Source organism: Rhamphochromis sp. 'chilingali' (assembly GCF_963969265.1).
Source record: "Rhamphochromis sp. 'chilingali' genome assembly, chromosome: 16".
Lineage (NCBI taxonomy): Eukaryota > Metazoa > Chordata > Actinopteri > Cichliformes > Cichlidae > Rhamphochromis > Rhamphochromis sp. 'chilingali'.
Window position 1 is genome coordinate 8,862,282 of NC_137943.1, and position 27,164 is coordinate 8,889,445.

General features: G+C 39.6%; 3 protein-coding genes across 11 annotated transcripts; 1 reads left to right on the forward strand and 2 right to left on the reverse strand.

Annotated features, from left to right (window-relative positions):
- Window positions 1-649: 649 nt before the first annotated feature.
- Window positions 650-7,881, forward strand: LOC308413076 (interleukin-5 receptor subunit alpha-like). Of its 6 annotated transcripts, XM_080907863.1 has the most exons (12): window positions 1,992-2,113; window positions 2,591-2,659; window positions 3,143-3,216; window positions 3,317-3,408; window positions 3,523-3,575; window positions 3,683-3,840; window positions 3,925-4,094; window positions 5,531-5,664; window positions 6,235-6,391; window positions 6,505-6,610; window positions 6,956-7,037; window positions 7,151-7,881. In XM_080907863.1, the coding sequence occupies exons 1-12, from the start codon at window positions 2,087-2,089 to the stop codon at window positions 7,229-7,231; spliced, it is 1,203 nt and encodes a 400-aa protein (XP_080763989.1). In that variant the 5' UTR covers window positions 1,992-2,086; the 3' UTR covers window positions 7,232-7,881. The 6 variants fall into 6 exon arrangements, with proteins under 6 accessions (XP_080763991.1, XP_080763990.1, XP_080763989.1 ...); XM_080907865.1 differs by lacking the exons at window positions 1,992-2,113; window positions 3,317-3,408 and adding an exon at window positions 650-954 and having other exon boundaries at window positions 3,520-3,575; XM_080907864.1 differs by lacking the exon at window positions 3,317-3,408 and having other exon boundaries at window positions 1,981-2,174; window positions 3,520-3,575.
- A 2,484-nt stretch (window positions 7,882-10,365) lies between these two features.
- On the reverse strand, window positions 10,366-21,202 carry LOC308383272 (SH2 domain-containing protein 1A-like). Of its 3 annotated transcripts, XM_080861140.1 has the most exons (6): window positions 21,184-21,202; window positions 21,027-21,071; window positions 16,599-16,998; window positions 12,441-12,501; window positions 12,207-12,345; window positions 10,366-12,042 (listed from the first exon to the last, which is right to left on the reverse strand). In XM_080861140.1, the coding sequence occupies exons 3-6, from the start codon at window positions 16,748-16,750 to the stop codon at window positions 11,993-11,995; spliced, it is 402 nt and encodes a 133-aa protein (XP_080717266.1). In that variant the 5' UTR covers window positions 16,751-16,998; window positions 21,027-21,071; window positions 21,184-21,202; the 3' UTR covers window positions 10,366-11,992. The 3 variants fall into 3 exon arrangements, with proteins under 3 accessions (XP_080717266.1, XP_080717267.1, XP_080717265.1); XM_080861141.1 differs by lacking the exons at window positions 21,027-21,071; window positions 21,184-21,202 and adding an exon at window positions 17,571-18,140 and having other exon boundaries at window positions 12,207-12,342; XM_080861139.1 differs by lacking the exons at window positions 21,027-21,071; window positions 21,184-21,202 and adding an exon at window positions 17,571-18,138.
- Window positions 21,203-23,551: 2,349 nt separating this feature from the next.
- LOC308412342 (uncharacterized protein CXorf38-like) lies at window positions 23,552-26,911 on the reverse strand. 2 transcript variants are annotated; one of them, XM_080906608.1, is made up of 7 exons: window positions 26,684-26,911; window positions 26,348-26,479; window positions 25,212-25,277; window positions 24,891-25,013; window positions 24,539-24,688; window positions 24,227-24,427; window positions 23,552-24,124 (listed from the first exon to the last, which is right to left on the reverse strand). In XM_080906608.1, the coding sequence occupies exons 1-7, from the start codon at window positions 26,885-26,887 to the stop codon at window positions 23,993-23,995; spliced, it is 1,008 nt and encodes a 335-aa protein (XP_080762734.1). In that variant the 5' UTR covers window positions 26,888-26,911; the 3' UTR covers window positions 23,552-23,992. The 2 variants fall into 2 exon arrangements, with proteins under 2 accessions (XP_080762734.1, XP_080762735.1); XM_080906609.1 differs by lacking the exon at window positions 25,212-25,277.
- Window positions 26,912-27,164: the final 253 nt, after the last annotated feature.

The window sequence follows — 27,164 nt, forward strand, 5'->3', positions numbered from 1 at the left end:
GAAATCTCTCTGTCCTACACCGTGGGTGCCACAGCCTGCCACTGAAGGAGCTGCTCAGTGCTGTCAGAGTCTCCTGCATGGGGTGGGAGATGTTGTCCAACAGGGATGACAGCTTAGCCACCATTTTCCTGTCACTCACCACCTCCACTGGGTCCAGAGAGCATCCCAGAACAGAGCTGGCCCTTCTGATCAGCCTGTTCAGTCTCTTCCTGTCCCCGGCAGAGATGCTGCCACCCCAGCAGACCACACCATAAAAGATGGCTGAGGCCACCACAGAGTCATAGATGAACTCCAAGGTACCTGTAGCTGTCCACAGCCTCAATGTCCATACCTTGGATTTTCAGTGGTTGCAGTGGAGGATGTTTGTGCCTGCGGAAGTCTACCACCAGCTCCTTGGTTTTACTAGTGTTGATCTGGAGGTAGTTCAGCTGGCACCAGTCCACAAAGTGTTGGGTCAGTCCTCTGTACTCCCTGTCGTCCCCATCAGTGATGAGGCCGACTATTGCAGAGTCATCAGAGAACTTCTGCAGGAAGCACTGGGTGGAGTTGTGGGAGAAGTCTGCAGTGTAGATGGTGAAGAGGAACGGAGCCAGAACCCGCCCCCGTACTGCAGAGGACACTGTCCGACACACAGCCCTGAGTCCTCACATACTGTGATCGGTCGGTGAGGTAGTCCAAAATCCAGGTAGTGAGGTGATGGTCCAATCCTGAGTTCTCCAGCTTGTCCTTCAGGACCGTGGGAAGAATGGTGTTGAAGACACTACAGAAATCAAAGAACATGATTCTCACAGTGCTTCCAGCGGTCTCCAAGTGAGCAAGGGAACGATGTAGGAGGTGAATGACGGCATCATCCGCTCCAATGCCAGGCTGGTAGGCAAACTGAAGTGGGTCCAATGATGAGCTCACCAGGTGCCGAAGCTGAGCCAGGACCAGTTGCTCCAGGGTCTTCATCAGGTGGGATGTCAGAGCCACCGGCCTGTAGCTTAATTTGAAAACTTTAATGTTAAGCTGATGGGAGCACGAGGTAGAGAGGCCACGTGGCTGTGTCCCTTGCCTTGTTCATGCTGATACCTCATCTTGGCTAGGTTTTTTTATTGTCTGCGTTGATAAAGCAACTGGAACTGATTCCTGAATTCTCTCCGAATGGAGATGGCGAACCTGTGCCCAAACAGCCTGAGCCCTTGTTGAAGAATGTCATTATTCTCTCTTGAAAAAACCAAAGTGGTAACAACTCAAATCACCAAACCAAAACAAAAAAAGGAACTGAAATTAAAAGAAATCTTGACTTGACGAATGACCAAAAAGGACAAACTGAAATATTGAGCTCAATGGGACTGTGTTTCTTTGGTTTGTTTTTGTTAAGCCGGCTTATTATTAGTGTTATTGTGGATTTTGTAAAATGTGTCTTATTTTATTTTCACTGTTTCACAAAATAATAACTGTTGTTGCTCATTTCCTGCCTCCAGCCACTGTATTTAGCATTAGGTCTATACTTTTGGGTTGTCCTAGACTACTTAATATGTGTCAGGGATTACATGGACTTTAGCACTTATTTAATATACTGCCTCCATCAAGAACAAACACTGTCTACAGGGAGATGTGTAGTCAGTGACTGCCTGCAGACTGTCCTCACACTTCCCCTGCTCAGGTATAAAACTGGGTGGGAAAACCCTGACATTTATCCAACACACCAGTGAATACTTCAGGTATCAGCTGTTGGGAATAAATAATTTTTCAGTGCCTCAATAATGCTATGCTTTTTATTAATAATAAGTGTTATAAAGTTATATAGACCATATTTCCTTGTGTAGTAGATCGCTGCAGACTCTCGCTTACGCTCGCCTGGGAAAAATGTAGGTAAGAGGGGACCATCTCTAGTGGAAAGTTACTGAGACACTGTTGTTTAGATTAGAATGAGGGAATAATAAAACTCCGTAATAAAACTGTAATAAAACTGTCAGGGGCACACCACCATTTTGAGATCTGCAGCAACGTGCCTTGCAGGACGCATCTCCCTTCTAGAAGTAATGTGAAAGAGAAATAAAGTGTTAAATGGTCTACTGAGCAGTGTTTTGTCTTCCATCGGATGCCTCTGAGGAATCAAAAGAACTCGGTGAAGTGTTGATATTAACACAGGAGAGACTTCTCTGCAGGGTCGGCTGAAGCTGCAGATTGTGAGCTAACTGATTCTAACATATAGAGAAAGAAAAGTGGAGGAAAGACAGAAAAAGCAGACTGAACCAGGGGGACAACATCTTATACAAAAAGATGTTATATGTAATTCTGTCTCGTTATTACATCTAGTTGTTATTGTTTTTACCTCAAATGTGGTTTAACCCAAATAAACTAAAGTAGATCAACATTATGTGGTTTGTATTAGAAAACCACATGATGTTGATCTACTTTAGTTTGTTGATATAGATCTGCTTTGCTTTGTTGAAGCTGATAATATTTATGCATTGATGTTGACCTGTTTCACTTTGCTTGATCTGCTTTACGAGCAAATGAAGAAAAAAGAAGAAACAGAAAGAAAGTCTTGGTTTCCTGGATCTGAGTACAGTATGTGACGTCATGCTTCTTCTTTCCCCAGAAATGTGTCATTGTCTTCAGGCAGCGAGAGCACAGAGAGCCACAAGACACGGAGGAGGGACAGCAGAAGGTGAGACTTTATTATTATTGCTATTTACACAATTTTTAATATAATATAGCTGGTAGGAAACTTGGGAATTTACCTCAATTCATAAGAGCGTGTTACGCCAGCATAGTGAGTCATAGTTGGGTCCACTTGTCTTTTTTTTTTTGAGGGAGAAGATATAAACAGAGTGAATAAACCAAACCAAGTCTTTCTTTTTTGTATAAATAAGTGTAAAATGGACAAGTGACTAACCTAGTGAAGAATTAAGACTCATCTGAGAAAAGATGTTTCTTTGTGGTTGATTATGTGCCCACTTAGACGCCTTACAAGCACCCACCTTCTACAAGTAAGCATGTAAAAAGGGGAAGTATTAAACACAGGAAATTGCTCATTGTAAAGTGGTACAATGGCGTTCCTGTGTTTACTGTACGGTGGCTGAAGACTTTATGCTCATTAGTGTGTATCTGTGTCTCTGTCTTTCTGTGTGTGTGTGTGTAAAACACTCAGGTCGGCCATGGCTGTGTTTCCGATCCGTCTTGTAATTTGGTCCACTTCGTTGGTTTTGTGGTTCCCTCAAAGTGGTAGGTGGATGATTAATCGCAATGCAAACATGTCCTCAGGGGAAAAAAACGCTTAAGAAGAATGGCTTTTGGCAATGTGAAAATCAAAATATTTTTGCAGGAAATACCAGGAGCTTTATTTCAACAATGATTTTACTTTAACCTTTTTTAATCTGGGTGGTGTCAGACTTTGTTTCCTGCTTCCTTTACACAGTAAGCTAATCAAAACTGGACTCCTCTAAAACCCAGTTTATAGAAAAAAAAATACAAAATTCTGATCAGTTAAGAATTTGTGCTGCAGATTAAACGTGTGTTTTCTTATAGCAGCGACTGAAAGCCATGGTTTGGATCTCTGTCAGGAGTTTTCAGACACGTATGAGGTGAAAATGAGAATAAGCTTTTGTATAAACACTTTTGTTTTCTAATGACCTCACAGACGCAGTGCATGGTATTTAAATAAACTGTAAACTGTAAATTTTTGTATTAGATGGTTAACATACAGAATTCAGCAGAGGAGATTTCACATAAACCGCTTTCAGAAATAAAGGAGACGTTTATCTGCCTCCTCGACTCAACAAATAAGCTCAACTGCTCCTGGTCATTCAACACCTTAGAGAAAGATACTCGGCTCTCTGTGTTTATCAGGTATTATGATTTTTTTAAAGGTTCATTTTAATGTGGAACAATGAACGCTAAACATTGTTTTAACTCTGTACTTCTCTCTTCCAGTGTCTGTAATGAGGAAACAGTAATTAAGTCTCTAAGCCGTACTTTTGCGGAAAGAGTTGGATCGATGTCCTTGACTGTCAGTGGGGAAATATCAGGCGTAGTCTTACATTTTAACATGTCCCTGCACAACTGGATATCTTACACCTACGTGTATGACATGGACACACTAGGTAATACTATACAAACAGTGATGAGTAGTTATATGAACCCAATTCAAAAAAAGTTGGGATCGAAAGTTGTTGAGTAAAATGTATGTAAAAAAGGATGGAATGTTTGGAAAGCTCATAAACCCATATTTTATTTACAGCAGAGCACAGAAAACATCACATTTTTAAACAGATTTACTATTTCAGGAAAAATATTATCTGATTTTGAATTTGTTGCCTGCAACACATCTCAAACTTTGGGATGGGGAAACAAAAGGCTGGAAAAGTAAGGGATAATAAAAAGAAACAGCTGAAAGAACATTTTGTTACTGGCAACAGCTCAGTGACAGGATTGAGCTTCTTAACCCTCCTGCCATCCTTTAAAAAACTCACACCCATCACCCTAGGGACCATTCTCAGCCACGCCATAAAAAGACCATATATCCATATCTTATTCCACTTTAAATTAGCCAACCTTGTAAAACTACTTCTCCCTGAAATATTCATGTAAAGTTTTAATTATATTTTCGTTGTTTTAACCCTTCAAATCCCAGTGTTATTACATGAGCGCCCTGTGTTATAAGCCCCAAAAACCAAAAAACGAAACTAAATATTTCCACAAAAAACCAGTTGAAGTAATATGTGATTGTCATTATAAGTAGGCCTTTAGATGGACCAAAGATTGGCACCAACATACATTTTGACCTGCCATTATTTTTTTGCATTTTTTTTGCAATTTAAAAATTAAAACTTCAAGGCCCTGAGTCTTCATTGACATCCAAGAAAAGAAGAAAAAATAAAATCATATGATGATAATTTGGGGTTGAAAAATAGCATTTATAATGGAAGTCAATGGGCAGAAAATGGTCCCCAGGGTGATGGGTGTGGGGATTTCTGCTGCTCAGCCATTTTAGGCTGATTTAAGGATTTCACACTGGAATATTAACATTGACAGGTAAAAACTATCCTGTGGCAAGTTTGGTTATATTCCACTGAACACAGTGGAAATGGCAGCCATTTAACACATAGCAGTGGCACAAAAAGGTCCCAAGAAGGCAGGAAGGTTAAGAGAGGTAGTGTTTCCCAGAGGTTTAGATGGGCAGAGGTTCACCAATCTGCAAAAAACTTTGTCTACAAAGTTGTGGAACAATTTCAGAATGATGTTCCTCCCAGTGACTTTGAAACACCTCATAATATATGATACATAATATCATCAAAAATTCTGAGAATCGGCCGAAAATCAATATTGGACCCCTGTGGTCCTTGGGCTCTCGGGTCTCTGCAGTGCATTAAAAGCAGGCATTAATTTTAAAATGGACTGAGGAAAAGTGGAAAACTGTTCTGACGTTACACAAATCAAGTTTTTTTAGAACACAAGCTAAGGCTTGAGGTTAGGTTTAGGTTGTGTTGTTGTCAGATACCTTACTGATCATGTGCTTGTATGTGTGTGTGTGTGACAGAGCATCTTCCTCCACCTGCTAACATCTCTGCATCGTTCAATAATGATAACCTGATTGTAAAATGGGACCTGCCTCGCACCAGAAACGCCGTTAATCCTAACTGTTTTGAAAATGAAGTGGAAATACGTGATCAGGTACAGTACGCTTCACCACAGGCTGTCATTATTCCAGATGCAACATTCTGTTTTTGTTTTTTTTGTACGTGTGGCAGGAATAGTGAACAAGACAAACTTCTTTTTAACCCTGTGAGGTCTAAGGCTCCATATGTATGGCTATTTTTTTTAAACAAAATAATAATAATGCTGCCCCTGCTTTGAAAAATGTTTCTGTCCTCATAAAAACGCAAAAACGGGGGGAAAAAACCAATGATTAGTGCTGTTAAGGGCATGCTAATGCAGCAGGTGTCAACTTAACCCAGACTGTACAGAAAACCTGCAAAGAATAACCACAATCTGATGCCAAAAAAGGAGATAAAGGTGCAGTCCTTGCAAGATAAAAACTGTGTTTTTATTGTAAGAAACTAAGCTTTAAAAATTGTAAAAGCTCAGTTTTCAGTTTCTTTGTAAAACAATTTAAAAAAGAGGGTTATGATAAGTCATACTTAGACCTCAGAGGGTTAATTGAAGTCCAAAGTCAGAGCAATCTTATCAGTCGGCCTTGTTAAAGTGAGATTAACCATTTTTTGATTAATCTCTTTAAAACAGGAAAAAACAACATCTTGGCTACCCAAACACCATACAAATCATACAGTGGCAAGTGTAGATCCTTCACACAGCTATAGCGTGAGAATGAGGACAAGAATATCATCGCATTGCTCAGGATCAGATCACTGGAGTGAATGGAGTCCCACTGTCACACCGTGTAAGTCCTCTATGTCTTCTTGTGCAGTGGTTGAAACAGTGGCTGATGATGCAGTGTTATAATTATCAACATGTCAGTTTAATGAACAGTGCTTTTGTGTTGTGTATCTGTAGCGATGGAACAGTCAGATTCTGTGCTCAAGCCTGTGGTGATAGTCTTCATTTGTCTCGGAGTACCCATGGGCCTGCTGGCTTTGGTGCTGTTTGTGCGCTATCAGAGGTATTGTGACTCCTCCTTTTGCTGGTTTGTTTTGTTTTAAGCTGTTTGTGTCTCTCTGATCCACTTTGTCATGATTTTTAAATGTGAAACTGGTTTTAAATGTGAAAGAACAAAGTTGAAAAGGAGAAGTGAGAGAATGGCATCTTTCTTCACACCACAGCATCCACCCTAAAGTTCTTCAACCTACAGGCAAAAATCCCCCGGTTTGACTTGTTAACTAACCAAATAAGGAGAATGCAAAAGGAGATACAAGATAAAACACTTCCTCCCTTGCATCTGTTTTTTCCCCCCTTTTAAAACTAAAAGCGTGTCAAGGATCGTTTTGTGTATACTTGTGTGTTTTAGGGTGACTAAGGTCCTTTTTCCTCCGATTCCTCGCCCCCCAGCAAAGTACAAATATTTCCTGGAAAAAAGCGATGCATTTAATGTGAGTACATTGTAGACTGTGAATACACAAGCTCACATTTCTAACACTTTTCGAACCACAAAGATGTGTGTATACAAAATTTAAAAGCTTTGTTTCCTGTTTTGTGTTGCCAGTTTTTCTATTCTACCCCATCGGCTAAGCCTGAAGAAGTGATCACTGAGGTTGAAGACACTGGGAAAAACCCTGGGAAGTAATACAGGATGCACAGGTTGAAGAAGAACAACAACAATGAGGACTTTCATTATATCTAAATGTATAGCCTGTCTGGTTTTTCTTATATGATATTTCATTTCAGGAGGCGTATACAGGTGTTAAATACATGCAAAGGTTGTGTTTATGCGTTTCTATGTATAGCCTTGTAATCTAGCCTTTCAGATCTATATATACCTTTTATACCTTTTGATACATATAAAGAGTGCATACCAATGTAACAACAGCACAAAGGTTAACTTTGTGTGTCTTTTTTTAATATGTGAAATAAGGTTGGGGGATGAATATTCATTAGCTGTTTTGAATCTCATTCACACAGCCTCATTCGTCTTAAGCCTTCTTTTTAGACGAGTGGTGAATTTGGAGTAGTTTAGCCTCTTAAGTGCATCTCAAGAAAAGCAAATATGGTATATTTAGAGAACTATTAAAAGTGCAAATTAAAATAAAAAGAAGATGAGGACTAAAGGGGACACAAGAACATGGGTCAGCCATGGGAGTCAAGCCAGCCTTGATAAAATGTGAGGATTTTAAACAAAATGTGAATAAAGCCAAGTTAACCTCAAAGAAGAAGTTTGAATTTCTGAACAGGAGATACCTGTTTTCGTATCAGAGATTTACATGCTTAAAACTACAGTTGTGTATGTGAAGCTGTTATACTTACCTTAGCGCACCGTAACAGTAACAAAACATTCAATTTTCTCCTAAAAGTAAACAAATGTTGAACCGTTGCAGGCTGAGAAACACAACAGCAGTCTATTGTGTGGTTTTTGCACTTTGGTTATTGTAAAGATTGAAAACAAGATATAGACTGTGATCAACCTGATGACGCTTAGAGGTGCTAAGATGGATTTTCACCACACTTTAAGTTTATCTATCAATGTGTGATCATGGGAAATTGTAGCTCTGTAGAGGCAACCACTACAATGATGGAACTTCTGTGTTGGTATTTTTTGTGAATAGATTTTGTCTAGTGATAGCATGCCAGATAGTTTTGGCTAGTAGGTGATCAAAACGAAAGCCAAATTCAAACTTGTACACAACATAGTCAGTGTATCGCTGAGTATTTGAGCATTAACACGTACCGTATTTTTTGGACTATAAGGCACACTTAAAATCCTTTAATTTTCTCAAAAATGGACAGTGCACCTTATAATCCAGTGTGTCTTATGTATTGTGTTATGTATTATGTATTGTATGTATTATGACCTCTAGCCAGTTTTATGTGGTACACGGCACTCATTAATCTGTCAAAAAATGTTTTAGTATGACATTGGTAAGCTACAAAGCCACAGATCTTGATGGATTGTTGGATCATTACAGCTACCGTAGTCAGGAGCCTCGCGGGGTATAACAGACCAAACTTCAGTCAGGAGAACAACTGAGATAATCCATCCACAATATGAGGTTTGCATTAATATACTGCAACAACATGGGAATCCGTTCTTTAAGTCTGACGTCACTAGTCGTATCTGGGCTCAAACTCCGCTGCAGGTCCCTAAGTCAAACGATCACTGTGGCATCACTGAGAGTTGAATGATCAGCGTTCTGCTCTACCAAGTGTAACAATTGAGTTTAACATCCAGGCATCCATGAAAACGGAATTTATGACATTTAACGGAGTTAGAAGTTAGCAGGAAGTTAGCTCGCTTCCATCTAAATACAATATAGCATGTCCTGACAGGGATTTTGGAAACAAATTCAAACGTACAGCTTTCTTATCACTTCCAACATAAATGAAGACAGAAAACTACACAGCAGTGACGTTTGTAGGGTAACTGAAGTTTGGCTAGCTGGTATATAATGATGTGCTACGTGACCGCTAGCGACACAGCTATGTGAGCATAATATAAACACACTAACTTTTTTCCACTTGATAAAAGTTAACGTGAGGATTCTCGGTGGTCGGGACCAAATGTAATCGCATGGCAGAATGCTGTAAACGGACCAAACTTCAGCCAGGAGAACAACTGAGATAATCCATCCACAATACGAGGTTAGTCATTCATATACTGCTGCATGGGCTGGGCTGTAGTTACATCGTAAGGTTTTAAAAACTGAGCTTAAATAAATGATTAGCGGTAATAAAGCCGAGGGAGGTCAACAGGGATCACTGACTGTTTTTAGGAGCTTTTTGAGATTAAATAGAAGAAAATACATAACATTAAACATGTTAACAACACAAAAGCCATATTAAACGCAGACTACTTTAGGCCCGGAAGCAGGATTCGTCATGTCATCACTTAAAGACCGGATAGAGCAGCTGCAAGAGAATTCAACATTACTGAATCAGTGGTACAGACTTGGAGGAAGCACGAAGAATGAGTCGAGTCAGGTTTGACTTATCTGACTGTTTTGTTTCACTTAATGCGTCTTATAATCCGGTGCCCCTTATGGTCCGAAAAATACGCTAAACTATTGCCAGGGGCTAAGGTGAGGCAGCTCTACATTCTGGTGTAGCAGTGCAGCGTGGGAAAATGAGTCACTTAGAAATAAGTCACAAAACCTTTCTACTGTGAACTGTGAGCACCAGTAAATGTGTTTTCTTCATGTGCTTTTTTCTGGTCTTTACTGGTCATGGTGGATTTACATCATTGTAAAGTATATAGGAAAATGTTATATTAGCCGCCATGGCTGCTGTCCAATTCATAGACATTATAAAGATTTTATAAAGCTGGAATTAGGAAAACAAAACTGTAACTAAAGAATATCATCAGCTTTTTAATTTAGAAATTTTAAATTCTGGACTCCTTCTAGAAGGAAGTCCTGCTGCTCAGCAGCCATGAACCTATTACAAGTATAAGTATTACACAATGTATTACTGATTACTTTTCCACCATGTAGCATAAATACTGATTGGAGATGTTAATTCTTTACATAACTTTTCTAATCTGTAAAATGACCTTAAATCCACCTTTACATAATTACCAGCTAACAACAGAAAGGCTACAGTTCCACACACCGGCCTAAAGAGATTTCATGGCGATCACCATAGCGATTCTGCTTTAGAAACATGAGCAGGCAGAAATAAAGGCTGCAAGACTGACTGCTTACATCTGCCTTTATTACATGTTGAAGATCAACCTTTCGCTACTGGGCTTTGAATAGTATTAAGCAGCAATTTCTTTAATTAAAAGATATTTTCAACAAGATATAATCAGATAACTAAGAGCAACTCATCGTGTACAGATCTCCTGTCTTAATGTGGGACATTACACGTAAGCTTTACATTTATCGTTGGAAACTGAAATTGGCCGGGCCGCGCTATGAATTCTGGGATATGGTGGGCCACAAAGGACACACCCGACCGATCCTTCAAATTCGGGGAAATGAAGGACGCATTTGAAGTAGTCGACGGATTGGGACAGCCTTCGTCACCTGGCTGTGACGTAATCGGCCATCAAATGCAGCCTCCGAAGGATGCAGCCTACATTTGGGACACAGCTCTTGTGTCCTCTTTCTTTCAGCTTTTGTCATCCCTCAGATTACATTTATTACACATTAACCTTACTTTTCTCCCTTAAAGACACAACAACTGTATCTTTAGCTAGCAAAAACACTGCTTGCTAATCTGTACAGGAACCATTTGAGTGGATGCTAATATTTTTTGAGCTGTTTGGAATTACTTGTCATACTTACATGTTTTTTTTAATTACCTCATTTATGCTTGCCCCTCCTCTGTTACACTTTTTTTACGTGTTTATGTTACTCAGCTTTTGCAGCATGAATGTCTGACAGGAACAAGAAAGTGTGCAGGCTTGTCCACAGCATCAGTGGGGAAAAACCACTGGCAGAACAGCTGTATTAGCTTTAAAGCATCTTGTTTTAAACTGCCCTTAATGAATGAAGGTGTTGGCAAGAGTTGCAGCTGATTCGCGCAAGACGAGAAGCTCTGTTTGTTTTATTATCCATCTTCTACCTGTCCATAAGAAAAGAAATTTGCACATTTCCACCCAGAATTTACTGTTTGTATACATTTCACAGTCACAGAATTCTATACAAAACTCCTATAATTGATCTGAGATAGTTTTTAAATATATTAACATTTAATTAGTAGCATAAGTTTAACAGATTTCATACCATAAAGTCATTTTCAGACCTGCTATCACATGTTGTCAGTTATTGAGATCTGTGAAAATGAAAAAAAATAAATGAACAATTAAAGTCGTTGCGCCAGAAAGTTTGGTGCTCACAATAGATTTCACGGTCTACCTTTCCTGCTCTGCTGCGTTTGCTACGTCATTACAATGAGCGAGCATAAACCGATAAACCAGAAATCAAACAGTTCACTGTACACGACTTTCTCAACGAGACAGAATGCAAACAAACGTCAACAATCTTGATCCAAATACAGCACTTGTCAAAACTTCTACAACATAAAACATTACATTAAGCCTGACACCATTTGGACAGAAATCATTGATGTATGCACCCAAAAAGGCACAAACATCGATGAACGTAGGTCTGATGAAAAAGACACTGCATAAAATTAAAAAAACAAAAACAAAAGAAAACTCAAAAAACCAGCAACAAAAAAGTGCTCCCACTCATGGCGTGTGTTAAAACATTTAAATATCTTTCAGTAGCAGTTTGCGGGCTACTGAAAATATGTCTTAAACCATGACTAAATCAACACAAAAACTGAAAATAAATACACAAAGAAATTGAGAAACAGGGGCAGACGAGATGAGCGAGGCGCTGTGGTTTCTGTCGGTTTGATCGTCTGAGAGATTAAGAGCACGATGGCCTCAGTACACAGAGCTGCTGCTGCTGTTGTTCATTTCCATGTAAAGAAACTCTGTGGTGGAGATCAGTGAGACTGTGTTAGAGGTGACTAAATAGATTATGAGTCAACATAGACATTTTAAATGAGTTTACGGGTGTGCTTTTGCCTCCGTGGGTGAATGGGCCGTGTGTGTAAGCAGGGAAAAATATGCGCATGTGTGTATTTGTGTGTCATACCTTCGCCCAAGCTGTTTCGTACTCGTGTTTTGTCCAGGGGATCTGTGAGCGGGGCTATTCCAACTACAGCAGTCCTCCTGTAGCCTTCTATTAGTGCCTCCAGAGTCCTAAATGTTGGTGATCTGGCTGTTGAATCCTGCTAATCAAAGAAACAATCCCACATACACAAAACTATAAATGCCCGCCTTATGTTGTGTTTGTGTGTGTGTGATCTATATCTGTGTGTACCCCCACCTGAAGGCACCAGCCATCGGCAGAGCGTAGGAGCCTGTAGGTGTGAACAAACGGTGCTTTCCTGTAAAAAACAACAACACAAAAAACGACAATTCTTAAGTCCGAATGACTTTCTTTAAAATCTGGTGTATCTGAAAGTGCATATCTGAAAGAGACACAAAATGTGGTTTGGGGTGGAGGATGATTCAGTGATTTCAGATGTGTGTTTCACAACCTGAAACGAGTTGCCAGAGCAAATCTGATTGATGTGTATAGTCATATTTTCCTTTTTTTGTTGCTTATCGTATTATCACCCTGCAAAACAAAGGTTGCAGTCTGAATTATTGTGTCACGGCATGTGGCAAATATATTTTTAATAGAGGGCGTTGTTAAAGGCTTATTGTATTGTGCACTTCTGACACGTAACGCCCTCCACATGTACTCAGCTTTTGTTACATTTCTACATACGCAGTATGGGACACCAGCCACACTGCAGAGAACAGCCCAGTCTGGACTACATTTATGCTGGCTGCCTGTATAAGAGAGCTACCAGCATTACTAAGGACTCAATGTCACGGCCTGTAACCCGGCATTTTGAATTCACTTTTTATTTTTTGATTTGTTATATGATATTGAATATATGCTTAGTTCTGGTGTTGCCATTATTAGTTAGGATTTAGTTGAGTTTTATTCTAGTTTAGGTTCCCATCTATGTCCCCTTCTGTGAGTCTGTTCTTGTCTTCTGTGCTAGTTGTCATGTCTACGTCTCTCAGTGTTTCCTGTTTTATTTTGAAAGTCTTGTTTCTATGTTTACTGTGTTTAATGTACCTTACCCTGTTGTGTCATGATGTTCAATTGTGTCAGCTGTTTTCCCCATATGTTTCCACTTCCCCTAATCACCTCTGTGTGTATTTGGTCTTTGTGTTTTCTTTTAGTCATCGTCGGGTCATCTGTATTCCTTCATCATGTATTCTGCTCAGGTCGTGTTCAGGTTTCATGTTCTTGTACATCATATTTTCTCGCACGTCCCTGTTTAATGCTCGTGTCAGTTATCATCAGTGTTGGTCAAGTTACTTGAAAAAAGTAATCAGTAATTGATTACTTCCCCCAAAAAGTAATCCCGTACTTTACTGATTACTTATTTTCAAAAGTAATTAATTACTTAGTTACTTTTTAAAAACACAATTTACAACCTGAAGAGGTGATAAAGCGATATATCTTTCAGCCCAATTCTACTTTTTCTACATAATCCATCATACAAAATGTAATCAAATGGAAAAGTCTCTTTTTAAAACTTGTTTTATTAGTTTTAGTCTTTTAACTTTATGCATCAAGCAAAAATGTAATTATATGCAACATTCTCTGACTGGAAGAAATTTGTTTAAATATTTAAACCTATTTTCTGCACATTCCAGCACATAAAATTAAATATTTTTTGTGTTTACACTGACTCTTTCAAATAGATGCAAGTAAAACACAGCAGAAAATAAATAAAGTCAAAGACTAGCGGTCCTTTTGCTCTATTTTCACCTGTAAAGCAGGAGTGGGGTAGGTGGAGGTTTACCCTGGTGTAGGTGTGCCGCGGCGGTCAGTGGAAGAATCCGCGAGTTTCTCTGTGAATTTCCCATTACGTGGTAGCGCACTCAGTGCTTGCTTGGAAGTTTAGGGGTTTTTTCGCTGTAAAAAGAAGTTTTCTTCCCACGCACAACGGACACTAATGTTTTTGTCACTTTTTATGGAATCAAACTCAAAGTAAGGTCAGTACTTCCACGCTTTAAACGCTGCATGCTCATACTCTCTCCCGCACTCGATATGTCATCCATTGTTGATCTGCACGCAGCTGTTGCCATGAATGTCGCACTTGCTTACGTCACTGTCGTGAGACATTCTCGCAAAAAAATCACGGTTTTAGTAACGCAGTAACGCAGCGTTCCTACGGGAAAGTAACGGTAATCTAATTACCGTTTTTGCAATAGCAATCCCTTACTTTACTCGTTACTTGAAAAAAGTAATCGGATTACAGTAACACGTTACAAGTAACGCGTTACTGTCCATCTCTGGTTATCATAGTTATCACAGATTGGTCATAGTTCAGTTTTTCCAGTTTGGGTTTTACTTTAGTTTTTGCCCTGCTCGCCTCTGATTTGTTTTGTTCTTCGTGTTTAATCAGTCTGGCTCATTTTTTTTTTAAAGACACAGTTCTGTCTCCTTCCCTGTCTGCACTTGGGTCCACTTCATCATCACACCGCTGTGCCCTGCCGTGACACTCAGTGTCTCAGATTTGGCAAAAGATTGCTGTATTTTTGTTTGTTTGTTTGTTTGTTTGTGGGGTTTTTTTGTTTTTTTAAAAGGCTCTAACAAAACTGCAATTTGTATCCCACCCCGAACGCAACAATGTGGATGCTTTTCTGATTTAACAAAGATCGCTTCAGGTTCTGCGTAACTGAGATGACATTGTGAAAATTTTAGTCCAATAAGAACTCAACCACAGCCAAGTATAAGAGTAAAATACTGCTTAAACATTGGTGCAACAGCGATATCGATCTGTGTAAAATATCAGTATATTAATCAGAGGGGCCAATTTTAGCTTGTGGGTAAAGTTTTAAAGCAGGAAGTACTTTTTTATTTATTTATATTATTTTACTTATGTTTTCATACAGGGCTTATAATGTATTTTTAAATGGGGGCAGAAGTTCTTTCACCTAAGTATAACTTAAATACTTCCTGTCATAATTTTCAAGTACTACATAATAGCAGTTATAACTTCACTGGAGATTATGAAATTTTTCATTTCATTACACAGTGGGACTTAAGTCGTGGTTATAATCAAGATAAGATTAAATAAATAAATTGATTTAATAATATTTTTTTATTATCAATAATCCAGGTACTTTTATTTATCCAGGTAATTTTATTTATGCTACATTTAGCATAAAATAAAATAACATAAAATATTAGAAATGTTCTATTTAAATGCAACATTTATCAAATGACGTAGTGTCACAAAATGTCGAGTGTAACAAGCATCGTTTTAACAGTTTTAGAAAAATGGTCAATTATTTCCTACTTACATAGTGGGGCTGCAGGCTGCATCCTAACTATTCTAAATAAGCATTATTTTTGGTGTACTCTATTCTGCGTAGTGTTCTGTTGTTTAGTAGGAAATTACTATTTCTAATTTTTAATATACAGCATGGAAAAATATGAAATTTTAAAAGACTGAAGATGAGGGAGGACACAACCTTTCAGTCTGTGACTCCAAGGACCTCTAGAACAGTTCATTATTCCAGGTCAGTTAAGCTGACTCAGTGGAGCTTTCTAAAAAACAGTTAAAAACTTTTTTGTTTAATCGGGACTCCTGTTGATGTTCTTTTATTGTGTATGTTTTTCTTTTCTTCTGTTTTAACCTAGTTCTCTATTGATATTGATTGTGTTTTCATTGTTGTGCAGCGCTCTGTGACTCTCATGTCTGTGAAAAGCACACTACAAATAAGCTTTACTTACCTTGTTACACTCTCTAAAAGCTTTCCTTACCTTTAAACACATATCACTGAAATGCATAACAACCAGCAGCCCAAAAACCCAGTGTAAGAAACGGGGATTAAGATACTCGATAATAGACCCCACACCCCCTAAAAATACTGAGTCATTACAACAACTGAGAAAACGACAACTGAGCATTTCTCCTTTAATCTAAAATATCAGAACCAGACTCCGAGATTGTAGATTTATATTGCTTCATTTTGTTTTTCACAGAGCATTTGCACATTTCAGTCTAGTTGTGTGAAAATGTGTCCCAGTTGTGGGACTACGGCTTTTCTGTGTGCACGCTTGTCTACACGCACTCCCAGTGTCTGTGTGAGTTTTTTCTGGTTTCTTTTTTTCTTGTAAACCAATCCAACAGTAATCATTAATTATAATAAGTAAAGCATCATTTGTGTAGTTTTTATTTTAAAATACCAAGAAGGTATTTGTTACAGCGTAATTAGTATCTCCTCAGTTGTTACTCCCTTGTATCTGCAGTGTGAAATACAAAGTTAATATCACAGCGCTCTGTATATGTACTCATAAATACATACATAATTAAATCAAAAATATCCTAGTAAACTCATAAGTTTGCACAACTACAAGAAAACTGGCACTTTGGGTCACACTTGTACCGCTCCTCCGGCAGCTCACCTCACACACAGACAGTAGGCCCCCCGCACTGTGCTGCTGTCTCTCAGTAGAAAGCTGCCATCATACCCGAATCTCTCCAGCAGCCGCTCTGTGTCCTGACTTCCAATACTCCCATAGTAAATTGACTGTACCAGCCTCCCCTCAGTCTCCATGTTGGCTCAGTGGCAGAAACCCATCTGAGCCTTTTTTGCCAAAGTGCAGCAGACACCAGCAGCAGAGGAGTGTGTGAAAGGCTATGAGGCAGGAAAAGCCTTTCTGGTTTTCACACTTTTGTGTCATGCAGCTGCACTTCGCACGTTCTTGCACTTTTTTTAACCCGAATCATGCCTTTTATCTGTTGAAAAGCGAAAGTTTGTTTTCTCCTTTGCTGTTCGGCCCCTTTCGAATTGTTGTTCTTGTTCTGCAAGTCACAAAAGAGAGAAACAGAGGAAAATACTAATCAGCCGTGTTCCACCGCTTTAGGAGTATTTCTAATGCTACTGTATATACAAATGAAATGAACTGACACACATGTGTGCATGTGCATGAGCCACAACTGGGACTGACAGAAAAAACATTTAAGCAGACAGTTTATATATGTCTGAAAATATATAAACCACACACATAACCCACACACGTATGCATACAGAGGTTCAAACTCAAAATCTCAATCACAGGTGTGGTTTGGCACTACCATGTTTATTTGTGGAAAAAAACTTAAAAATGGAGCTGAAGTGAAGAAACGCTTCGAAGAAATGTTCCTATTCACATTAAACAGCAGCATGAAGGAGCATCCTAGCTATACCGATTAGCACAAACAACAGCACAGCAACACAACTGTAATAGATCCAGTAACTCTATTAAGAGTAATGACCTTAACTTTTTCATGAAACGTGGTGTAAATCAGCTGTATATCACCACACGTTTTTTTGGACGTTTATCTTATAATAATCACGCATAGTTAATTATGTCAAAGAACAGAATGGGACTCACCAAGCACTTTAAATGTGTGAACCTGATTAGCTTCATTGGCCCCTTTTTCACTCCAGATTTGAGCATTTTCCTTGTTGGATTTTCCCGTTTTTATATTTAAAAAACTTATCGCCTGTATATACTCCCATGTTAGTTGCTTTTATTGTTTTAACGCTCCCCTTTAACGATAATAATCGAAACATCTATAAAGAAAAAAAAAAGCAGCAGCAAAAGGGATTTGTCGGGTTTACTGCATGTCATAACTATCTCCACCAGGTGTCGCTGGTGTCGCACTAAGGAACAGCAGCCACCATTAAACCGCTGAAGAAGAAGTCAATTTCTTCGTTTATTTCCCCTCGCCTCACTGGGCGTGACTGCTTCTGGACTTCTTCTGGGCAAATAATGATTAACCGTAAAAATTTGACCCGTTGAATCGACTGTGTTGTTCCGCCTCAGACTGAAAAACATAAAGCAGCCACATAAAACTGTGCAACCCGCATTTCAGCTGCAGCATTCAGGTTTGCACCACATCACAGGGAGGAGGACCTTCACGTTTGAAGCCTGTGTGGGAACTGGAGGAGATGGTTTCAGTGGTTGATGTGGACCGGTGTTGTGCCAAAAACTGACTTCCGGTTCTTGGCAAGAAGTGGCTGCCCATATTTGAAGTGTCACAAATAACACGTTGGCATGTAATATGTGAAATATATGTCAAATGTGACCCTCGTGAATGCTATGAAGTCTCCTTGGGCCACAAACAACATTTCTGTCACAAGGTAGAAGCCCCAATCAGTTTTTAGCAAAGTGATTTTTATTTATCTTTTATTTATACAGTCTAAAAGTCTGGTTGACATTTTTTTAAATGTGTTTTTAAGAGTAATCTGGCCAAGAGGGCTTTTCTACTCTACCTGAGCGCGCTATAGAATAGAATAGAATAGAATTCAACTTTATTGTCATTGCACATGCACAGGTACAGGGCAACGAAATGCAGTTTGCATCCATCCAGAAGTGCTTTAGTGATATAGATATATTACAATATATATTAGCAATAATATAGATATGTGAGTATATTACAGAAATGGGTCTATTATGGTCAGTGTTGGGACTAACGCGTTATTAAGTAACGCGTTACAGTAACTACGTTATTATTGTGGTAACGAGCACGGTAACTAGTTATTATGCCAAAATCAGGAACGCATTACTCGTTACTGGGATTTAGATAGGGTCGTTACTCGTTACTTCGTGTGGTGGCTATCGCGGAGCTTCCACAGATTCAGTAACATTAGCAAGTGGTGGAGGCCCGCAGGTGGATGGAGGAAAAGGGACGCAGAAGGAAAAGAGACCCGAGGCGGCCGCCGGTCCAAGTGTGAACTGAACTTCAGGTAAGAAGTTATGACCTGCAGTCTCTCTGGGTCAGATATAAACCAAGTTTAGTTGGAGTTTATTTTCGTTATTCTGACTTTTTCCGTACTGCGTGCTAGCTAGCATGACGGAGTTTCTATACAGCTGGGTGGTGCTATGAAGTTAATGATGTTGAACTTTATTTTGTTCATAAGTTATTAGAGTTGCCAACCGTCCCGTCTGGTATTCAGAGAAAATATTACGCGTTTCTTATTGAGGTGAAAAGGAACAGTTTGTCCCGTAATTCAGCTACAATGAAAAAGACACAAAGCTGGAGTTATTCTGTGTTTACGCTGCACAGCTGCCTCTTCTTCTTTCATTCTCCCCCTCCCTCTCCCGTTTCTACTTCAGTCATGAAAACTGATCAATGATCAGCTGATCGGCTCTCTTGTTTGTTTATCGCTCACTTTGCGCCGAAAGAGGAAACCAGTGGATGTGGCGCTAAACAACAGCAGCACGTTTAAGCTTGATCAGCTGTTGTTAGAATTTATTTAATATTAATTTCTAGTATCAGCTGATGTTTGCTGGAGCCACAGCTGCAAAAAAGCTGCTGGTCATGATATCGGTTTGGTTATCTGGTGAGAGGGAAACATGAAGATGAAACCAGGAGATGTCCTTACTGAATCATCAGAGCTGAGCAGGTGATGGAGAAACAGGTTTACCCTTTAGGTGACATGAATGAGTTGAAGGGAAGTTATGAACTGTTTCTGAGAGACAAATAACACCAGGATCCTTTTTTAGGTAGCTGACAGCTGGTAACTGTGCAGGTGCGGATCTCAAAGTGTTGCCAGGGGGGCAGGTAGGGCATTAACAGGGAGAGGTGGACACAAGGAAATACTTTTCTTTCTTATTCTCATTTAAAATGTCTAGCTTTTAAAAAATAATTATCTGAATCTTACAACAAACGATTGATAGATTGATGCATATATACCATCAAAACAGTGAACATCACTGTCACAACAGCGTTTGTTTTCATTCAAAGGCTTTAAGATTTTTCCTATAATGGTGGGCCGGTCTCTAGTCAAAATGCCCAGGCCAATTTTCTGTCCCAGTCCAGCCCTGTATGCAGCTCATCTGCAGTCTGGTGTTGCCTACATCTTCCTATTCAGAAGGCAGAATTTCTGAGTTCTGAGTACAATCGAAAGCACCACGACTGCAGTTTTTGTGTTGGATGTAAAAGGCGCACATGACTCTGTGACGTAGGCTAGAATCATGGCAGCAGTCAATGACGGTCCAGGTGTGGGATTTCTCTCGTGGAAATATGCACATTATCTTTTCCTTTCTATTGGTAGGTGGCACAGTGCACTTGTGGCAAGTAAGCAAGCTAGAAGACTGGCAAAGTTATGGAAGCAACACATTAACAAGAGAATTCTGAGTAAAACCAAAGTTACTTTCCCTAGTAACTAGTTACTTTGAAAGTAACGAGTAACTTGAAGTAACTGAGTTACTTTTGAGAGAAGTAACTAGTAATGTAACTAAGTTACTATTTTAAAGTAACTTACCCAACACTGATTATGGTATGTTATAATGTACACGGTATGAAGTTTGTTGTGAATATTCTGTAACTATAAGTATGTACAGGCTGTAGTGAGTACAAGCTATGTACAGGATATGAACAGGATATAAATATGAAAAACTATACAGAATATGAAATAAATAACTTTACAGAAATCTGAGATATACAGTTAAACAGATGGGAACTATGCAAGTTGTAAACAGTTGTAGGGTTAAAAATTATCGAATGTACAGAATGATTATTTACACAGAGCTATACAGTAGTGCAGTTAAGATAAGTGAGGGTGTAGATAGTTTCTACAGAGGCTATATAAAGTGCTATACAACTTGCCTTCTATGTAAGTGCTTTCTATCTAACATTCATACTCCTATGGATGCATCACATAACAACTTGGGCTTCGATGTCTTGCCCAATGAAATTTGGCATGTAGACTGGAATCGAACCACCAACTTTCCAATTAGTAGATGTTCTACTTCCTGAGCTACAGCCACCTCTACATTATGATTTCTAAAAACATCATAATGCTGAAAAAAAGCTTAATAATTTTGAGCTGTCATCATCACCTGATTCAAACAGCAGATAAGCATCACCAGTCCTCTCACCGCAGCCTGTAGCACACATCAAAGAACAGCAAGCATACGGAGTGATTGTTGGATACATCATATTAAAGATGCTAATGTTTTTGTTTTTCATTTAAACTGTAATTACAGCAAACAGTACAGTGGTTAGAACTGCTGGCTCATGGCAAAAAGGTTCTGGGTTTGAATCCAGCTGGGGCCTTTTGTGTGCAGTTTGCATGTTCTCCCCATCTCTGCGTTGGTTCTTTCAGCCCTGTGATAGATCCAGTGTGCACCCCACCATTTACCTAATGACAGAAAATAAATGGATGGATTTGTCTTTTATTTATATAGCACCAATTCACAACAGTTTCCTTAAGATGCTTTACTGGTCAAAAAAAATGAATTTCCTGGTTTTTTTTTTTTTTTTTTTTTGGGGGGGGGGGGGGGGGGGGGTGTCTCATTGTTGCCCCTCTGGTGCACCTGTTGTTAATTTCATTAACCTCGAAGCAGCTGAAACTGATTAACAACCCTCTGAAGCAGCAGTAAAGCAAGATGTTCTTGGACCTTATTGGAGGTGGGCATGTCACTAGCATGTGCATGATGTGCATGCACATGCTAGTGACAAAGAACCACCTGTATATTTTCATCTCATTTTAATTCACTTTTGCATACATTTGTTTCAGCCGCTGAATTCACTCAGCTCATGTTGGTGAAATATTTTCCTGCAGTTTGCACTCCTCACTTTCTATGGGTCACCAGAAGAGCACATGCATTATATATATACTGAATATATTTTCTTCACTGCTTGTTACAAGTAAAAATGACATCGGGTCCAGTGGGATAATGACTCAATATTTTTTTCCAATCTCCTCTTTATGTGTGCTCCCAAAGTCCCCACAGTCCCCGCCTGTCCCAGAAGATATGTGAATCGTCTCAAAATAATCCACTGTCAGTGGCATCCTAAAAAAAAATCATCTCATTGTTATCTTCCTGTCAGACTCTTCCCATCAATGACTGTCTTTGTCAAAACTCCTACAGATATCTTCCTAAATCCCATCAGGGGTAATTATATGTAAATCCATCTCTCATTTCACTTTGTGGTGCTGTGTGAGCTGTGCATGGCACATGTTTATCATTTAGAAAATATTTTTCAGTATTTTATTACTTTACACATATTATGGCATTTAACATGTTCATGGGGTTTAAAACAGAGAAAAAAGAGAAACCTGCCATCGCCTGACGTGAATAGTTTAAAATAATGCCTGGTAAAAAATCCACTACCTAGGACCACCGGATGAGTATTTGGACTCTTGCTGAATCAGCAACATGTCAGATGGTACAGACCTCACTTTCACCTTTTCCTGTTTAGATTACCCATGTACTGGACGGCTACAGCGTGCATATCTGCACTCTCTGGAGGGTTTGTGAGTGATAGAGATTTTTAAGGCTGTCATACCTCTCCTGTCCCCAGCATGGCTGTCATGATTAACAAGCATTTCCCAGTAGAAGAAGAAGAAACTTCACTAGCCAGCCTCTCAACCTGAAAGAGCCAGGTGCCAGTGGAGACGTTATTTAGGAGGTTCCAAGAAAACAACCCCCTCGCTCTCAAGCAGCCCGGATTAGTTGTTTACAACTGCTTTTACCTCCTGTGCTACGAGTGGTCTCCTGGCCACAAAGTAGAAACAGGAAATCTGTATGTGGTTTCTAACCACAGTCTTATTTTCATTCGCTACTCATATCTCAGGCCCAGACTCAGAGCCTCACTCACATTAAAGCATAAATATAAACACATTAGAAAAAAGTAGTTTTTACTTCGCATGCATGTGTCAACACACAGGGCGCACAGCTGACAGCAGAGCCATCATAAAGCACACGCTTATGAAACAAATAGAATAAAAGATTAAAAGAGCAGGTGGTGGCTGTCGGCTGCTCTGTGCTGGCGTCGTCCTGAGCGCACTGATACCCGAGTTTGAGATAAACCTGGATCCATAAATATCACTTTTGATTAAGTACAGTTTGAATTTGGCAAATTACAAACCAAGTCTCTCTCTAAAGTCTTTACCATCCATTTTTTAAGTCAATTTGCAGATTTGGGGTGGAATTTCTTTTTTCTTCTGATGTTTTGTCTGCCATCTAGTGGGGGCCTTAAAAATAAAGTTCTGTCTGGGTACTCCGTCTTCCTCCCTTCCTTCCTTTCTTTAATTGTTTTTCCAGTTTACTGGTGAGAGAGAATATCAACCAAAAATCCAGAAAAACACAAGTTATAAAATACAAAGATTTGTATCCTGTCGCAAGTGGCAGCATATATCTAATCAAGCACTCTGACTGCACTTTAATACTATTTTATGTACGTATATACACATTCCAGAGAGAAAAGACTAGCAGCTAGCAGCTCTACCCCTCAGCCTCCTGGTAGATGCAAACTATGTTATTAATTTAATAATTAAAATCCTACGTCTCTCCTTGGTTTGTCTACACCAACCTCCTGCCCAGCTGGGTCATGACAATACTGCATCAGCCTTTCACGGTTGAGGGTTAAAAACTATTGTTTTATTTAGATTTTACTTCTGTACATCTTTTAAAGTTATGGCTTAAAATAGAAAAAGAGCTCAAATGACCTAAGACACCAAATAAACTAATGTTCCCTTGCCCAGCTGCCAGCTGTTTTTAGCTTAGACAGGAAGAGAACACTTATTCGTCATGTGAACTACAGCTTTCCATTTCTGTATTTCCGTTTTGACAATGACTCATAAGGTGCCCATTTTTTATTACAATCAACTGAAAGTTAAGACTGAAAAATGTGCAAAAAACCGGAAAGACTTCAAAAGACTTTTTTCAAATATTATAATATACAATTTTTAAAAAATAAAGCCCCACTGTGCTTAGATATAAAGCCCTCATCCTTCAGATTAAGTTCTGAAGTTAAGCTATTTTAAGTATATACACGGACACAGAACACAAAGTGCTCCTCATTCACTTCCTCCTCTTCCTTTTTCTTTGGCCATTAGAGAGTTGATGGTTTGCAGCTCTGCAGAGAACCTCTCATTAAGATCTTTGTTGGTTTGCAGGAACCCTCCCAGACTCTTCAGCCGCTCTGTGTCCTAAAGAAGCAGTCAGCAGAAGTCATGAAACATACTCCTTTTATGCATTATGTGTAAAATGCATAAACAGAAATGAAGGAAGGCCTTCGTTCCTTTTCCCACCTGTGTCTGGCTATCAGTATCCTCATCAGCAGCATGCAGCAGCTCCTGCAGCATCTCTTCTAGCAACTCAGCTTCCCATTGGCCGACGTCAGCACCAGACTCCTTATGGCTGACAAAATCAGCCTCTAATCCATCGCCCAAGCCACCAGAATCCATTTGATCCAAACCAGACACATATATTGACAAATTGAGGGTCAGCATCTAGGAAGAAAAAAATACACAGAAACTGTTACAGAACACAAACACACGCAGACAATAGTTCGCTTCTATTGCAGGGCATTTCCAGCGGTGGCGCTACACAAACACGCTTACCTCGTCTATTTTGTTTCCAACTGTTGCCATCTCAGGTACGTGTCTGAACTGATTCACAAAGTGGTTCAGAGCGGTCCAGTAGTGTTGCATCCAATCATCTGTCACACGGTACTCAGAAGAATGCATCAGCTCGTTCCTGCATCGGATCACCTGGAAGTAAACGAACACGTTACAGAGTACCGGTTAAAACAATCATCACACCCTTTCAAATCAATCTGACCAGCGATAGCAGGAATACAACTCTGGAAAATTATAAGACAACAACTGAATGAAATTGGAAAAAAGTATAAAGTTTTTACATGACTAACAGAAAACGTGAAAAGTGCCCGTTTGAACAAAAATCAGTGAGTACCTCTCTGACCAGTTTTGGATCCACGAATGAGAAATACGTGCAGTAGTTGATCAGGTTAAGCAGAGCAGGGGCGTCGCATTTATCCGCACCCTTCACCTTCGCCTGACCTCGTGGCATGAAGGCCTGCAGACAGAGAGAGAGAGAAAGGGGCTGCCATTAGCTCCATGCACTCTGCATCTTTCTACAAAATGCAATGTTTACATTTTTTTTTTACTTTTAAAGTCAATTGTTGTTATTACATAGTACTTCAAGATATAACAAGAATAATGTTGTTAAGCAGCTCCAATCCAACGAATGGTTTGCAAAGACATTGAAACTCACCATCTTCTCTTTGCTCTGGTGGCTCCTGACTGCAGACTTTGACAGTGATGTGTAATCTCTGACGAGCTGCAAGTTCAGTTACAAAAATGCCTTTTTGACTGTAAATTTCAAGTTCCTATGAACAGCTGCCCAATGCAAAAATCCATGTCAGAACTTTTACCTCCTAATGTGGTCATAAACTAACAAGAAAACATCAGGCAGGACATGTTCATCACAGACAAAAGAGCCTGTGTGACGCTCGGAAAGAGTTCCTGATGCCTTCAGTGATCACCGGCTACATGTATAATTACTATGGTGAACTGTCTGCAGTACAGCGGCAAACTTTGGCTATGTGTCAGAAAATAAAACCATTTATCAAACAACTTCAAATCCTTTGTCTAAGCTGGAGCAAAAGTGCATTTTACTACAAAAGCAAATCAATAAAGCTGATTTCCTGTACATTCAAAGGGGTGAAATAGAGAAAACAGCACACAATACATTTATCAAACTTCTTAAATTAAATCTGAAAGCCTGCACTTCAGCAACATTAGAACTGTGTCATTGTTAAACACTTTATGAGTCTGTATGTTTTTGCCCTGCGCTGGCACAGTTATTATAACTTTGTATTTTCTAATTAGTTTTTTTTGGGGGGGGGGGGGGGGGGGGGGGTTTCATTTCGAAGTTTTGCTTTGAAGTCACTTTCATTTCAGTTACTTTCCGTTTCGCTTTTTATTGTTTGAAAATGCTTAGAGTTTTAGTTGTCATTAGTTTCAGTTTCTAGTCCTTTTAATTATTTAATAAGCTGACTAAGTCTTGTTAACATCAGGAATCTCACAAACACATCCAGCAAAGCCTCATCAGGGAAGTTGTGATAAGATTTTTTTAAGCCAAACTAACCAAAAAATAAAGCTTCCTCTATATTTTTTATTTTTATCTTAGTTAGCAGGTCAAAGTTCCACCAAGACTCAATTTTATTTTACTTACTTTTTTTTTAAGTCACGCTTTTCACACAGTTTTAGTTTTTTGTTTACTTTTAAGTTTTACTGTTAGATACCAGAAACATGCACCTCACAGATTCTGCTGCTCTTTCTAAGTTGGGGCAGCAGCTCATATTACAGCTGCGTCTCATAACGCTGGCTTTGTTATGTGCTTCCTACCTTTGCCACCTCCCAGTGGTCTGTCCTCCAGTATGGAGGGAAACAGTTGTCCCAGTTGACTGTAACATCAGGCTGCCTGTGGTGTCTCAGGATCGCCTTCTGCCACTCTGAACACACCTTGCATCCCGACAGCTACACAAACATAAACATACTTGCTGTTTAAAACCTATGTGAGTTAGTGCGACAACAACAACAACAACAATAATAAAAATAAGCTGAAGATCTACTGAGAGCACACGGCCTATAATAAAGGTGGCAATAAGCTCGTTGTGGTTGATCACCTGCCACAGGTAAGGGCATTTAAGTGGCACCAGCTCATTAAATGACGAAGCACACCTTATTCCCTCTAGGTTTACATGAATCCCTGCACGGGCTCCGGAGCACAGCGCTTTGATTAAGCAGATCTCCGTGGAAAGCCCTCATGTGTCGGTCGGTAAACGGGAGGAGGCCATCCTTCAGTATGAGCAGACAGCGTCCCGCTTTCAGCCAGTTTGTGTACTCTCTGTCGTTCAGACGAGCCGCCAGCTCCGCGCGGACCATCTTCAACTTTCTTCCTGTACACGACACAGAAGCAGCGCGAGTTCGCCTTCGTCATTAGCGCCGCCCACTTTGTGCAAACAAGCCACTGGCCGCAAGATGGCGCCATTTACTTTGCTACTGCTAACCTAGCGGCTTTCAAGAAATATGGCTCTATTCAAAGGTCCTAAAGTGCTGTGTTTTAGGAATAGGTGTTGTGATTTATCCGTGTGTCTGTCACACAGAGTTCAAATGCCTACAGAGAACTACTGGGAGGGACTTGAGGGCATGCTGGGGTGTG